This window comes from Mandrillus leucophaeus, unplaced genomic scaffold (assembly GCF_000951045.1).
Source record: "Mandrillus leucophaeus isolate KB7577 unplaced genomic scaffold, Mleu.le_1.0 Scaffold177, whole genome shotgun sequence".
Classification (NCBI taxonomy): Eukaryota; Metazoa; Chordata; class Mammalia; order Primates; family Cercopithecidae; genus Mandrillus; species Mandrillus leucophaeus.
Genome location: NW_012101776.1, coordinates 299,861 through 316,364, shown reverse-complemented (window position 1 = coordinate 316,364; position 16,504 = coordinate 299,861). Strand labels below are relative to the sequence as shown.

Below are 16,504 nucleotides of genomic sequence, written 5' to 3'. Positions count from 1 at the left end.
AGTGGGGAGGGTCGCTGACGGGGTTCTGGGTTCAAAGCCCTGTCCCGCCTTGGCTGCGGGTTCCAGGCCAGCGCCCAGTGTCCTCAGAGGGCCTCAGTTTCCCCAGCCTCGCGGCCGGGAGGCCGGGACGAGGAGGGGCGACGAGGAGCTGCGAGCAAGGATGTGCCTTGGGACCCCCCGCACCTTCCCGTGGATTTCCTTGCTGAAAGGATGTTGGCGGACCCTGTGACCTGTGGAGACACGGCCAGATCTGCCCTCCAGTAAGTTCCAATTTTGTCCCCTGCGTTTCTGGAAACTCTCGAGCCTTGGCCTTGGGAAGGGATGCGCTGTGAGTAGTCGGAGGGAGGAAAGGGGCTTTCGGAATCCAGTGCGTGTGTGCTAGGTGTGCACTGTCCTCATCATCAGCCTCAAGACTGGCGGCGGGTTTGGGCGTTTGGGGAGGGGGAGGGGAGGGGGATGACACCGGATGGCCGGTGCATAGAGGCAATTCTGGATTTATGAACTTGATCAAAGGCATATTAACTAATCTCTAAAAATAGACCTCTCTGCATTCAGAACAGATTTGGGGCCACGATGTGGTTTGGAGGCCCCTCGGGCGAAACTAGAGGTCTGTGTATGTGTAATCATCCCTCCATCCTTTGACCATCACTCCCCCCTTCCTCCCACCCCCGCTCAGGCTGGGCGAAGGTGATTTCCAAAAACTCAGTAACTCCGTGTTTTGAGACTTTCTCTGCTTTTGCATCGCATGTGAGGGTTTGTTGGGTGCTCCTAAAACCTCATCATGGTAATTCTTCTCGGCTGGGCTATTAATTTAATTAGGTTTGCCTTCTCTTGCTAACGTGCTCTTATTTATGCCAGTGTTTGTGGTTCTGGGTGTAGACTTTCAGGAAGCACAGCCATGAAGCTGCATGTGTCTGTGTGGATGCCTCATGCATTTTTCTAATGGTTTGCAGGCATCGAAGATTCTTCTGTTCACCTAAGCTCCTGACTTTAGGCCCTTCTAGAACATTAGAGAAGAGAAGAAATCACATGCAAGGGTTTAGAGATGAGGGGATGAGGTTTTGGTGTTTCCTTTCTGGTCTTAGGTTTTCCAGAGACAGGCTGTTAACCTGGCTCTCGCCCACTCCACCACTGTGAATCCTGGCTACTGGGGCTATTCCCTTGCCGGAAAAAAACAAACAAAAAACAAAACAAAACAAAAGCAAAAAACCCTAGAGAAATGTGTTTGTGTGTGGTGGGTGGGCGGAGGCCCTGAGGATGCAGGGACTGTGTCTGCTGTGTTGTCTGTTAAAAGATGTTTCAGACCTATTTTGCATACTGGCAGCGACAAGTTGAGACTTGTTCAACTTGACATAGTCCTGCGGTCATAGCGAATCTTTCTAAAGCTCTGATCAGTCAAGAAGGGGGTTGCATCAATCCTCAGAACCCTGAGTGGAACTTTCTGACGGATTTATTAGGAGGAAAACCTTCCTGGAAGCTGCAGAAGGACTAATACAGAATCCATGTCTGGGAGAAACCTCGTGGCCTGGTCTCCATTATTTGAGATGAGTTACATCTTGGAGGTGAGGACGTGCCTCGTGGTCTAAAACTTCGGCACGAGGGCCCAACTGGAATTCCACTTAGGGGTATGACGATGGAAAGGCTGGGCGGCTCCACTGTGGGGTATATGCTGTACCCTTTGAATTCCCAGAGGGGATTTGTTAACTGGTTATGTTGTTTTGCCTGTTTAAGAGTGGCTTATTCTTGTTGCCTTATCTACCTTGAGTGCAGAATTTTTGCATAAACGGCTTCTCTTGAAAAATAGAAGTCCATTTTTGTTTTGTTTTGTTTTGTTTTGTTTCTGATTAGCTTTCCTTTTCCTCTGTCTTAAACACCTGCCCCCGCCCCCCGCTCCCCCCACCTCCATGCTATATGTTTCTGTGGCTGGAGCTTTTCTGCACTGGAAAGGGGGTGTTCTCCCCTCTGTTCTGACATATCTGATCCCCACTAGTTTATATGTTTGCTGGTCTAAAAACCTGGTGAATTCTCACTGTCTACATCAAATCAACTCCCTGTTCTTTACTTTTTTTTTTTTTCCGCCTCCTGAGCGGTAGGCAGGCACTCTGGCTGGGTTCTGGAGCCTGTGTTTGCTATGCCTGGGCCTTCTGCCTGCCCGAGATGGACACGTTTCTCTGGCAGCTTCGTCAAGCCATCTCCTGGACTATAAGACGCCCTGTTCTTTCCTCCTGTTTGTGTGAGTGGCCCTGCATTTGGGCAGACCATCGGCAGATTATCTGGGGGACATGGAAGACCTTGGATAACTGCCGGTCCAGGTTCTCTGGAGACACAGCGTCAGGCCTGCTGCTGGCTGCCTTTGCTATGAGTTTTATATGTCAGGTGGCTCTTCTGGATGTGTGGCCTTTTTATTTTACATTTCCTTTCATAGTTGGCTGCAGACATGACATTCTCCTTTTTCTCTTGTTTTGCTTTTTTTTTTTTTTTTTGAGACAGAGTTTCACTCTTGTTGCCCAGGCTGGAGTAAAATGGCTCGATTTTGGCTCACTGCAACCTCCGCCTCCCGGGTTCAAGCGATTCTCCTGCCTCAGCATCCCGAGTAGCTGGGATTACAGGCATGCACCACCACACTCAGCTAATTTTGTATTTTTGGTAGAGACGGAGTTTCTCCAGATTGGTCAGGCCGGTTTCAAACTCCCAAACTCAGGTGATCCGTCCGCCTCGGTCTCGCAAAATGCTGGGAGGCCTCCCGAGTAACTGAGAGTACAGGCATGGACCACCACGCCCGGCTAATTTTGTATTTTTAGTAGAGACAGAGTTTCTCCAGATTGGTGAGGCTGGTCTCGAATTTCTGACCTCAGGTGATCCGCCCTCTTCAGCCTCCCAAAGTACTGGGATTACAGGAGCCATGGCACCTGGCCTTGTTTTGCTTTTTGTTGTTTCCTGATGCAGGTTTGTGATCTCTTTAAGGGATCAGGACCACATCTCCCTGTCCCAACTTATATTTCCAGTGTCTGTGGTGGGACCCTGACTGAGGATGGGAACAGAGCAACAATCTGGAATCATTTGGACCATTGAGTCCTGTGGACAGTCACTTCAATATCATCCCTAGAGAGTCTCAGAAATTCAAGACCTTTTGGAATGCTGCCAAAATGGGTCCTTTGGCAGGAGCCCCCTTTGTCTTTTCTGTTTTCTGACCTCAAGTAATCTAAGGAACTAAAAATGGTAATAAATGACAATTAATAATGAGAACAATAATAGTGCATGTATAACATGGACATTGTTTATCACGCAAAGCATGTTCTTCACCTTCTCCCTACAACTCCACGAGGCACTTATAATGAAATGTATAGCAATGATAGAATTCTTGTTATGGGGTCAGGGTTGGTTCTAACACTTCAAATTATATGATCTCATATAACTTTCCTATAAAATAGGATGATTATTATTGTGGTTTTGCAGATGAGGAACCCACAGCCCAGAGAGGTTAAAAATATCCTCCCAGGTCACACAGCTTGGGAGTGGCAGAGCTGTAGGGACTTGGACCAGTCTTCTGACTTCTTAGTGTGACTCTCAGAAGTTAGAGGATAGTGTGACTTCTTAGTGTGACTCTCAGAAGTTAAGAACAAGCAAAGGGCCGGGCACGGTGGCTCACCCCTGTAATCCCAGCAGTTTGGGAGGCTGAGGCAGGTGGATCACCTGAGGTCAGGAGTTCGAGACCAGCCTGGCCAACATGGTGAAACCCAGTCTGTACTACAAATACAAAAAATTAACTGGGCATGGTGGCGCATGCCTGTAATCCCAGCTACTTAGGAGTCTGAGGCAGGAGAATTGCCTGAACCTGGGAGGCGGAGATTGCTGTGAGCCAAGATCGCACCATTGTGTTCCAGCCTGGGCAACAAGAGCAAAACTCAGTCTCAAAAAAAAAAAAAAAAAAAAAAAAAGAACAAGAAAAGGGTATATCCCTTGGCCGTGAGCAGGAGGACTGAGTGTGTCACCCACCCTCCCCATGCACCTCAGGCACAAACAGAAAGCTAAACATCTTGCACGAAGATACCTCGTGCTCTGGCTGCCGGCCTTTTCCGCAGCCATGGACCAGGCAGAGACAAAGGGGCCAAGAGGCCTTAGGTGAGGGCTGCCATGCTGGAAAATTCTGGGCTGTGGGTGTGGGCAGGAGTCATGGGTAGAGGTCAGAAGTCTCAGTCTTGGCTGGGTGTGGTGGCTTATGCCTGTAATCCCACCACTTTGGGAGGCTGAGGCTGGCAGATTACCTGAGGTAAGGAGTTCAAGACCAGCCTGGCCAACATGGTGAAACTCTGTCTCTACTAAAAATACAAAAAAAAAAAAAAAAAAAAATTAACCCAGCGTGGTGGCACACTCCTGTAGTCCCAGCTACTCGGGAGGCTGAGGTAAGAGGATCTCTTAAACCCAGGAGGCGGAGGTTGCAGTGAGCTGAGATTGCCGCTGCACTCCCGCCTAAGAGATAGAGTAAGACTTTGTCTCAAAAAACAAACAAACAAACAAACAAACAAACAAACAGAAAAACGCCTCAGTCTTTGTGCAAAATCTATAATCATTTGCAAGAGGCTGCAATCAGGTATACCACTGGATTTTGTGACCAAAATTAGGTTTCAGGATTTAATTACTATCAACCTTCACTGTGGATGGGACATTGAGCTCTTTTTGCCATGATCTTGACCTCTCCCTTCACCCTCCAACAGTCTCTTCTAAGTACTCACCTCTATCTTGGGTGTGTTTAGGTGTTGTAGGGACCCTAAGTGTTACAAAGGTTGTGGTGACCCCTCTCCCAACCCTGTCATTAAAAACAAAAACAATGTCAGGTCATAAAACACAAGACTTATATACATGATGTGGAAATGGTCTCATTCATTTTTTGATTGCAAAATTCCGAACTGTTTTTTGTGTGTGTGTGTGCGGGGGGAGGTATGAGATGTTGTTTTGTTTATCTGCCTCTTTATTATCATTGACTGTGAAACTCTTGAGAACAGGGGCATCTAAGTGCCCAACACAGCCCTGGTACTTTGTTGAATCAGGTGGCTGTCAAGAGTTGCTGTTTCAGCCCGGCATGGTGGCTTACGCCTATAATTTTTGCCCTTTGAGAGGCTGAGGCAGGAAGATTGGTTGAACCCAGAAGTTTGAGACCAGCCTGGGCAACAGAGTGAGATCTTGTCTCTATAAAAAACTAATAAAATAAAAATTAAAAAATAAAGAAAGAACTGCTTTGTCTTCAAGGAAACAAGATACACGGTCTACAGTCATTATCTTTTTAGATGTGAGACAGCTTGACATGGTGGGAAGTAGGGGGCTTGCCTGTAGGGAAAGTACGCTGATGAAAAAGAAGGAAAACAGACGGTAGTGGGAGGCACTGGGGATGTCTGAGGGAGCTGAGGAGTGTAGATCTGGTTATTTTTGGGCAAATTACTTTCCTTAGCTTCAGTTTCCTCATCTATAGAATGGTTTCCTGTGATGACAAATCAGATGATGAACAGAATGTGTCTGGCAGAGGACCTGGGCTCATAAGTGAGCACACAGTAAAAGTTAGCTAATATCATTACTGTTCCAATTATTGAGCTTTATTACTTCCTGTGGCTGCATGAAGTAGTGGTTTCTGAATACAGAGGTAACATTCTAGTTGCCTAGCTCTTAAGATGGCAGTGACTTCACTATAGTTTTCTGCAAGCATCAGAAACAAACCCTGGCTTATGTAAGTTAGAAACAGATAAGAAAGTAAATAAAGCTGCAGAAGTGGGTCTCAGGAAGGACAGGAATCAGAGGGCTGTCCCTCGGATGTCAGACTGCCTTTGCAAGTTACTTCAGGTCAGTATGCCTCCATTTCCTCAGCTGCTGAGCAGGGGAGGAGAATCGCTTCTCCCTCCCAGGGATGGTGCAGAGCACTTAGCAGAGCACTTAGCACAGAGGAAGTAAACCCTTCAGTCAAACATTTGAGTAAAGCAATTATTATTTATTATTCTTCAGGGCTCTTTTTTTCTGGTGCAATAGCCCTAACATTGACTACTTGGTTCAAGACTGATGGATGCATTCATTTCCTGAGCAGTTGCTGTATGCCTGGCACCGTTTGAGCTGCTGGAGATCCAGCAGGGAGCAGAAGAGACAAACATCCCTGCCCCACTGGAGCTTTTGTCCTAGTGGATGTCACACAGTAGTGGGGCAGGCTGGTCCCCAGAGACAGCTAGGGGACAGATGGAGGCAGTGCAGGCAAAAACTAACTCCTGTGTAAAGTCGCCCTGGCCCCACTGTGTTAACAGTAAAGTGCTTAGCACAGGCTCTGGCACATAGTAGTTACTATGTAGCGGTAGTTGCTATGTTTATTATTGTTGTATTTTCCTCCCTCATAAAATGGCAGCCTCCCTTTCTTCCATTCCCCTTCCTGAGTTATTCTTTCTCCATAGTGCTTATCTTCCTAGTATACCATATGTCTCTCTTCTCCCACTAAATTGTAAGCCATTCATTTTTCCAGGATGTATTTGTTGCGTGTCTACTCTGTGCCGGGCATTGCTATAGATGTTGGGGATGCAGAAAGGAAGAAAAAGGACAGATTTTCATGCTAGAGCTTAGGTTACAGCTGGGTTAGACAGATAAGGAACAGCAGACATAATAAAAAAGGACATGAATTGTGTATTCAAGATTATGAAGTGCTGTGGGAACAGGCAGAGCAGGGCCAGTGTCTGGAGGGCTGGGGCGTGGTGCTGTGCGGTTAAGTTGGCCGGTCAGAGTCAGGGCAGGCTCCATGGAGGAGCTGACGTTAATCTCCACCTGAAGGAGGGGAAGGACGGGCGTTTCAGGCTCTGGGAAGAGCTAGGACAGAAGTGGAGGCAGGAGTGAGCCTGTGTGGGGGGGTGGGGAGCAGCCAGGAAAAGTATGAGATGAGAATGGCGTAAGCAAGGGAGATAGGAGAACCTGAGCAGCATGCAGTGTGGAGCCTCACAGAGAGCCTGCAGGGCATTCCAAAGATTCTGTCTTTTACTCTTTTGTAAAAGTTTTTTGTTTTTTTGTTTTGTGAGCCTTTTGTAGTATTTTTCGTTTTTTTGTTTGTTGTGAGGCAGAGTCTGGCTCTGTTGCCCAGGCTGGAGTGCAGTGGGGTGATCTCGGCTCACTGCAACCTCCGCCTCCCAGGTTTAAGCAATTCTTACGCCCAGCCTCCTAAGTAGCTGGGATTACAGGTGCGTGCCACCATGCCTGGCTAATGTTTTTAGTTTTGTAAAGATGGGCTTTCACTATGTTGGCCAGGCTGGTCTCGAACTCCTGACCTCAAGTGATCCACCCACCTCAGCCTCCCAAAGCGTTGGGATTACAGGTGTGAGCCACTATGACCAGCTTCCTTGCAGTGTTTTAAAAAGGAAAGCAATTTGATCTGACTTGGCTTTTGAAATGGTCCGTCTGGCTGCTGTGTTGAGGAGAAACTAAATCAGGGTCAGGAGCCAGAGCACCAGGACAAACATGCACAGAGTATAAGTGCCGGGTCCAGGCTGGAAGTGGTGGACGGGGCCACAGGAATGGACTTCTAGGCTGTTCACTGTTGTATCCCCAGCATCTTAAACTGTGCTCTCCATACGGTAGCTGTGAGCCCTATGTGGGTATCGAGCACTTGAAAGGAGATTGAGATGTACTGTATGTGTTAAACGCACATTGGATTTCAGAGACTTAGTGAGAAGAGTAAGGTATCTCTTTATTTATTTATTGAGACAGAGTCTCACCTGTTACCCAGGCTGGAGTGCAGTGGCATGATCTCGGCTCATTGCAACCTCCGCCTACCAGGTTCAAATGATTCTCCTGCCTCAGCCTCCCAAGTAGCTGGGATTACAGGCGCCTACCACCACACCTGGCTAATTTTGTGTTTTTAGTAGATACGGGGTTTCACTGTGTTGGCCAGGCTGATCTTGAACTCCTGACCTCAGGTGATCTGTCCCACTCAGCCTTCCAAAGTGCTGGGATTACAGGCGTGAGCCACTGCACCTGGCCTATTTGTTTATTTCTATGAGACAGGGTCTCACTCTGTCACTCAGGCTGGAGTGTAGTGGTGTGACCGTAGATCATTACAGCCTCGACCTCCCAGGCTCAGGTGATCCTCCCACCTCAGCCTCCTGGGCAGCTGGGGCCACAGGTGTGTGTCACCGCACCCAGCTAAATTTTTGTAGTTTTGGTAGAGCTGGGGTCTCCCTGTGTTGCCCAGGCTGGTCTTAAACTCCTGGGCTCCGGCAATCTGGCTACCTCAGCCTCCTATAGTGCTACTGGTTATAAGCGTGAGCCGCTACGCCCTGCCAAGATATCTCATGAACGAATTATTTGATGTTAATTACATGTTGAACTGATAATGTTTTGGATATATTGGGTTAAATACAGTAAGTTATTAAAATTAGTTTCATCTGTTTTTTCTAACTTTATGGTTACTAGAAAATCTAAAATTACATGTGGCTTGAATCATATTCTCACTGGATGGAACAATGCCTTGGACGAGGTCGGCATTTAGTGAATCAAATGTGTGGGTGAGGCACAGGGGTTCTGCCGTGAATGAGAAACTGTTGCCATCTTCGGGAAGCTGCCAGTGTGGGAGGGAGGCACACTGCAGATGTAACTGCTAAGAGAGAAAGAAGGCAGGTTGAAATGGGACCACAGCCAACCAGGCCTGCTGCAGCCCAGAAGCTGGAAGAGACTCGCCCAGGAGGCAAGGAAGACACTGGGGTGTTGGGTCTCAGCCTGGGCCTTGGTGACAGCAGCGGGCTGGCAGTACAGAGGTTCAAAGCCTCGAACCGGAAGTCCACTGAGGTGGCTGGTGGTATGGGTGAAGGTGGAAAAGGCAGGTGGGGTGAGAGTGGGGGACAGGCCATCCTGGAGAGCCTGAATAACCAGGCATAAGTGATTTCAACTGGGTCCTGAGAACTGGGCACTTTTCAAAGATTGTCAGCAAGGAGCAACTTCCCAGATATACATCTAGAAAGATGACAAACTCATGTGGAATGTGGATTTAAGGAGGAAGGTACTTGACTTGAGAATTCGAGGATTTTGGTGGAAGGAGGAAATATGGGCCAGGCACTACGGCTCATGCCTGTAATCCCATCACTTTGGGAGATAGAGGTGGGAGGATCAGTTGAGCCCAGGAGTCTGAGACCAGCCTGGGCAACATAGTGAGACCCTGTCTCTACAAATTTTTTTTTTTTTTGAGATGGAATCTTGCTCTGTCACCAAGGCTGGAGTGCGGTGGTGCGATCTCGGCTCACTGCAACCTCTGCCTCCTGAGTTCAAGCGATTCTCCTACCTGAGCCTTCCAAGTAACTGGGACTACAGCCACGCGCCACCACATCTGGCTAATTTTTATATTTTTAGCAGAGATCGGGTTTTACTATGTTGGTTAGGCTGGTCTCGAACTCCTGACCTTGTGATCTGCCCGCCTCAGCCTCCCAAAGTGCTGGGATTACAGGCATGAACCACTGCACCCAGCCTCAATTTTTTTTTTATTTTAAATTAACCAGGCTTGGTGGCATGCACCTGTAGTCCCATCTACTTGGGAGGCTGAGGCAGGAAGTTTGCTTGAACCCAGAAGTTTGAGGCTGCAGTGAGTTACCATTACACCACTGTATTCCAGCCTGGGTGACAGAATGACACCCTGTCTCTAAAATAAATAAATAAATAAATAAATAAATAAATAAATAAATAAATACATAGATGTTTAAAAGCTGGGAGGTGGGGTTGGTAAATTCATAAAACGTAATATTTCTTGAGTTTAATATAAAAAATGCAATCACTGTTTTGTCTTTGCCTTGTTTTATTTTTACTTATTTATTTATTTTTGCAGAGATTGGGCCTCACTCTCAGGCTTCAAGTGACCCTCCCACTTTGACCTCCCAGAGTGTTGAGATTACACGTGTGAGCCACTGTGCCCAGCCTGTGTGTTTTTTTTTTTTTTTTCTGTATTTTAATCCTAGTGTATATGTTGCATCCTGATTATTTTTGTTTTGTTTTGTTTTGAGACAGGTTCTCACTCTGTTACCCAGGCTGGAGTGCAGTGGTGCAATCTCAGCTCATTGCAACCTCTACCTACCAGGTTCAAGCGATTCTTCTGCCTCAGCCTCCGAGTAGCTGGGATGTCACCATGCCTGGCTATTTTTTTTTTTTTTTTTGTATTTTTGGTAGAGACAGGGTTTCATCATGTTGGTCAGGCTGGTCTTGAACTCTTGACCTCAAGTGATCCCACCTCAGCATCCCAAAGTGCTGCGATAACAGTGTGAGCCACCACATCCAGACACATCCTGATTTTTTTCTTAGTTACTGTTAGGACATAGGCATTTTTGAATATTATATGCACTTTGTCCATGTCATTTTTTTCTTTTTCTTTTTTTTTTTTTTGAGAGCGAGTTTCGCTCTTGTTGCCCAGGCTGGAGGACAATGGCGCGATCTCAGCTCACTGCAACCTCTGCCTCCTGGGTTCAAGTGATTCTCCTGCCTCAGCCTCTGGATTACAGGCGCCTGCCACCATACCCGGCAGGATTACAGGCGCCTGCCACCATACCCGGCTAATTTTGTATTTTTAGTAGAGACGGGGTTTCTCCATGTTGGTCAGGCTGGTCTTGAACTCCTGACCTCAGGTGATCCACCCGCCTCGGCCTCCCAAAATGCTGGGATTACAGGCGTGAGCCACCGTGCCCGGCCGTCCATGTCATTTTTATTGGGTAGATATTTCTGTTCAGTGACTGTTACATTGCTTACTTTATCGTTCCTTTGATGTGGATGCTTAGCTTCACAACAGCCTGTTTATATAGATCATGTTTTCTATTTTTCAGTTAATTAAAAAAAAAAATTCTCAGTCCTAGCATTGTTGTGCATAATGTCTGAATTTTTTGGAATTTCAGGTAAATATGTTGGTTCATGAGATTTGCACAGAAGCTGAATTTGTTGTTTCCTGGTGAGACACATGATGTTTTTGGCTGTCTTTGTTGCACTAACATGTCATTAACATGTATGTACAGTGTTATATGCTCGCATATGTTTATGTGTAGCCTATGCACCTGTATTGGATTTTTCTTCAATCTCATTTATTGTCAGGTATTTGTGGAATGCCTGTGGTGTGCCAAGTTCTGCTCAAGGCCTTGGTATTCAGCAGTGATCAAAGTAGATCAACTGGTACCAGTTCTTAAGAGGCTTATTGTTAAGTGGGGGAAACAAGCAAATAGACAAAGACAAAATAACATTATTGTAAGGAATATGAAATAATGTGTACTAGAATAATATGAAGGGATGGTTATTGTGAGGTAAGGGGGTTCATACTGAAATCCTGTCTGAGGAATCAGGATTTGAGTGAGACACAAACACTCAGTAGAAGTTAACCAGAGGAACAAAGTATTAGCAGAAAAGGCAAGGCTGATCAATATGACTACATATTAAAGAAAAAGGCACATCTAAGCAACAAAAACTACAATGGTATTAAAAGCCAAATAAAAGACTTAGAAGATATTTGCAATATTTATAACATATTACAAAGCACCAATATCTAGAATGTATGAAGAATTCCCAAAAGTCAACAATAAAAAGACAAACAGCCTTATAGCAAAGTGGGTGAAAGTTATGACCATGCAGTGCTCATAGAAAGCAAAGTGGATGGCTGGGCTCCTTGACTCATGCCTATAATCCCAGCACTTTGGGAGGCTGAGGCGGGCGGATCACAAGGTCAGGAGTTCGAGACCATCCTGGCCAACATGGTGAAACCCAGTTTCTACTAAAAATACAAAAATTAGCTGGGCATGGTGGCATGCGCCTGTAGTCCCAGCTACTTGGGAAACTGAGGCAGGAGAATTGCTTGAACCCAGGAGGAATAGGTTGCTGTAAGCCGAGATCTTGCCATTGCACGCCAGCCTGGAAACAGAGCAAGACTCCGTCTAAAAAAAAAGAAAAAAAGCAAAGTGGATGATAAATGTGAAAAGATTCTAAATTTTGCTAACAAGGTCAGGTTTTGGAGATCTGATTTCTAGTCAGTAAAATTCATCCTTTCTAGGATACAATGCTGAGAGTTTTGATAAATGCATAGAACTGTGTGACACTGTTGTGTAATTATCACAGTCATGGCATAGAACATTTCCGTCATTCACCCAGATTCCCTCCTGTCCCTTCGTAGCCAGTCTCCTTCTCCATCCCCAGCTTTAACCAACCCCTGAGTTGTTTTCTGACCTTACAGTGTTGCCTTTTTCAGAGTGTCCTATAAATGGATTCATACAGTGTGTAGTCTCTCGGATTTGTCTTCTTTCACCTGGCATAATGCATTTGGGACCCTTCCACGTCGTCGTATACATCAGGGGTTTGGTAGTTTTTATTGCTAACTGGTATACTGTTGTGTGGATATATCACTGTGTGTTTATTATTCTTCATTTGAAGGGCATCTGGGTGTTTCCACAAGATACATGTTTAATGTTTTACAATGTGCCAGAAATAGGATGTCTGACTCAAGTGTTGACAAGGCACAGGGTGTTCAGCTCCGCTAGTGGTGTGTGAGGTCACTTTAGAGACCACCTTGGCAGCAGGTAGTGAAATTGGAAACATGTGCAGCCCCATTCCTAGGTAAGACTGAGAATTCATAGCTCATGCTGTATGTTACTTAAGGATATTTAGAGATGAATGTGAAGGTTTAAAAAATGGGCTGGAAAGATCTATATCAAACTCACTGTCATCATCTGGGGAGAGAGGGGGAGTGGGGTGATTGTGAAGGTCAAAGCTTACTTTAACTTTGCCTTTATTGCTTTTTTAAAAATTCGATTAATTAGTTTACTTGTGGAGACAGAATCTCACTCTGTCAAGGTTGCTGGAGTATGAGTGGTGTGATCGTGGCTCACTGCAGCCTCTACTTTCCAGGCTCAAGTGATTCTCCTGCTTCAGCCTCCGGAGTAGCTGGGACTACAGGTGTGAGCCACCATGCCTATATTTTTTGTAGAGATGAGATCTCACTATATTGCCCAGGCAGGTCTTGAACTCCTGGCCTCAAGCCATCCTCCTGTCCAGTTCTCCCAAAGTGCTGGGATTACAGGGAGGACCCATAGTGTCTGGCTTATCTTTAATGCTTTTTTTTTGAAAAGAAGAAGGTAGATACCTACACATATCACTTACACATTTTGAAAATATGTAGAAAAGAAAAAAAGTTTGAAAATACATATGACAAGATGTTCATGGTTGTCAATTCTAAGCTCTTTGAATTTTTCTTTTTCTTCTTTCTTTCTTTCTTTTTTTTTTTTTTTGAGACAAAGTCTTGCTCTGTCACCCAGGCTGGAATGCAGTGACGCAATCTCGGTTCATTGCAACCTCTACCTCCTGGGTTCAAGCAATTCTGGTTCCTCAGCCTCCCGAGTATTTGGGATTACAGGCACAACTCCTGACATCTGGCTAATTTTTGTATTTTTTTTTTAGTAGAGACAGGATTTCACTATGTTGGCCAGGCTGGTCTCAAACTCCTGACCTCAGGTGATCTGTCTGCCTTAGCCTCCCAAAGTGCTGGGATTACAGCTGTAAGCCACAGCATCCAGCTGGTTCTTTAAATTTCTTTCAAAACAGTTTAGGGAAGGGATATCCTAGGTAAAGATAATAGCATGTGTGAAGGCCCTGAGGCTGCAAAACTTTTGGTGTGTTCAGAGTGTCAAGAGACTCGTGTGACTGGAAAAGAGTGAACGCTCAGGGTCCAGGTGAACAGGTGTTTGGTCATGGAGGGCCTTAAGTGCTTTTTTAAGTCTTTGGTGGCTGCTAAGCTGGGCAGTGCCTGATTTGATTGACCTTTTTGCTGGGTAGATGGTGGATCAATGGAAGCAGGTGGATCAATGGAAGCAGGTGGCCCATTTGGGGACTGAATTACAGCAATCCAAGAGAGAGAGCTGGACCCGGCTCTAGCAGTGGAGAGGAAGAGAAGAGGATGAGTTTGGAATTTATTTTGGAGACAGAAGGGACTTCTTGGAGCCGGGCACGGTGGCTCATGCCTGTAATCCCAGCACTCTGGCAGGCCGAGGCGGGTGGATCACTTGAGGTCAGGAGTTCAGGAACAGCCTGGCCAGCACGGTGAAACCCCATCTCTACCAAAAATACAAAAATTAGCCAGGAGTGGTGGCAGGTGCCTGTAATCCTAGCTACTTGGGAAGCTGAGGCGGGAGAATCGATTGAACTCGGGAGGCAGAGGTTGCATTGAGCTGAGATCGAGCCATTGCACTCCAGCCTGGTCAACAAAGTGAGATTCCATCTCAAAGAAAGAAAGTAAGAAAGAAAAAGACAAAGAAAGGACTTCTTGCAGGGCAAAGTTTGAGGAAGGAGTTAGCTAGGGATCTTCCCAATTGTGCTGAGGCATTCGGACTTTACCCTGTGGGTGACAGGGAGCTATTGAAAGTTTTCATTTTTTCTTTTTCTTTTTCTTTTTTTTTTGGAGACAGATTCTTGCTGTGCTGCTTCAGGCAGGAGTGCAGTGAACCACAGTGGCCCACTGCAGCCTGGACCCCCCGTGCTCAAGCAATCCTCCCACCTCAGCCTCCAGAGCCGCTGGGACTACAGGTGCATGGCACCACCCCCAGCTAATGTTTTGTTTTTAATTTTTTTATAAAGATAGGGTCTCACTTGTTGTCCAGGCTTAAAACTCCTGACTTTAAGCGATCCTCCCATCTTGGCCTCCCAAAGTGTTGGAATTACAAGAGTGAGCCATCATGCTCGGTTCTATGGAAGGTTTTGAGTTGGGGCAGGGATAAGGTTAGAGTGATGTGCCTTTGCCAGAGAGATTTGTCCAGAGAAGGGGTTGCCAGCCTGGAGTCTGTTTGGAACATTCTAGGTAATTTAGCAGAGAGTATGTCAGTTACCCTCTGGTGGGATGCTTGGCTTTTCCCATTTTTTTAAAAGGAAATGGGAAAAGGAAAAGGTCCTCTGTGTGGAAAGTCCCCAGGAATTTATAGGAGAGTGGCTAAAGAAGGCAGAGTTCCCTTCCGGCATTTATTGTGACTGAGTTTGTTCCATAGTTTTAGTCCCACTTAGGTCATGATTCATCCCACTGGGCCAGAAGCAGCGTTAGGATCACGTCAGCCAATCTTTGCACTTAGAGATTTTGAAGAGATATATCTCCTCTCCATGTGGTACATTGCTTTTCACTAAACAAAAGACTTCATTTCGTCTGTGAAAAGCCCTGGCCAGACCCCGCCGGTGGAGACTAGTGGCTTCCTCTGGCAGACTGGCCTTCCTATGGTCATTGCAGTCTGTCCCCATTTATAGGGCTGCCTTCCCCGAGAACACCTGGGACAGATGGTCCCCCAGAAGTGTGCCTTCTGGAAAGGCAGAGGTGCGGGAGGGGGCTTCGGGCATGCTGGGGCAGGGGGGCTACCCCCTGGCCTTTGCTAAGTTCCTGGCTGGCCTGAGCCCTCTTCTTTCCTCTCCCCAGACCTTGCAAAGGCCATATCTCTTCCTTTTCATGACTCTGGAAATTCCATACATACTTTCTCCATTAGGAAGACATTCTCTGCATACTGATCTAGTTAAAAAGGAAAAGCTAAGGAGCATCCTGCACCTCCCTCCTGCAAGCAAGTGAGCTTTGCAAATGGCAAAGTAGATCCTGAAAGGCAACCACTTAAAAGCTTTTAATGGCTTCCCATTATTAGCTTGAGTGCCTTGTGCGTCAGAGGCTCTCAGTGAGCAAGTATTGAATTGCTGAATGCACGGTGGCCCTGGGCTAGGAATCTGGCCCTCACTGTCCCAAGGCTGAGTGCCTTCGCCCTGTGGAGGAAAGCACTGCCTTGGGGTCAGAAATAAGGGTTGTCAGGACTGCCTGGGGTTAGAAATAATGATTGTGGGGGTCAGAGGCAGCAGGTGAATGTGGGGCGTGAATATTTTTGAAGGCTTGGAATGAAATGATTCTTCCAGACTTTAGAGGATTTGTGTCTGCAGATTCTTCTCTAAGGTTTGTGTCTCACACAGTGAGAGAATCAGCCGGTCAGGGAAATGGGACAGGATTTTGTCTCTTTCCCCATTTTCTCTTCTAATGAACTACTACTTATACTTTATGACTCCGTTAAGGGGTCACCTCCTCCTGGAAGCATTCCCTCATCTCCTCACACTGGTTCTCAGCGTATCGTTTCTGTTTGATCCCCTCCCAGCACTGTGTGTGTGAGTTCTCACAGCTCACACCCGGTTGTATTACTATTTTGTTTCCACAGTGGGTTCCTGTCAGGGGTTCCAAACTCAGCTGTTCAGGAGGATGCACAGATTGTACAACCACACCAGGTGGGCCTGATCAAATACAGTAAGAAGTGTCCAGATTGGCGGCTGGGTGCGGTGGCTCACGCCTGTAATCCCAGCACTTTGGGAGGCCGAGACGGCGGATCACGAGGTCAGGAGATCGAGACCATCCTGGCTAACACGATGAAACCCCGTCTCTACTAAAAAAAATACAAAAAACTAGCCGGGCGAGGTGGCGGGCGCCTGTAGTCCCAGCTACTCAGGAGGCTGAGGTAGGAGAATGGCGTAAACCCGGGAG

At 46.6% G+C, this 16,504-nt stretch overlaps 1 protein-coding gene across 1 annotated transcript in view; it reads left to right on the top strand.

The window, feature by feature from the left end:
* Window positions 1-16,504, top strand: part of LOC105537642 — a 183,377-nt gene that overhangs the window by 7,842 nt on the left and 159,031 nt on the right. The window contains exon 3 of the mRNA XM_011977287.1: window positions 38-260. Within this exon, the coding sequence (XP_011832677.1) occupies window positions 38-260 (223 nt within the window). The remainder of the gene's footprint in view (window positions 1-37; window positions 261-16,504) is intronic.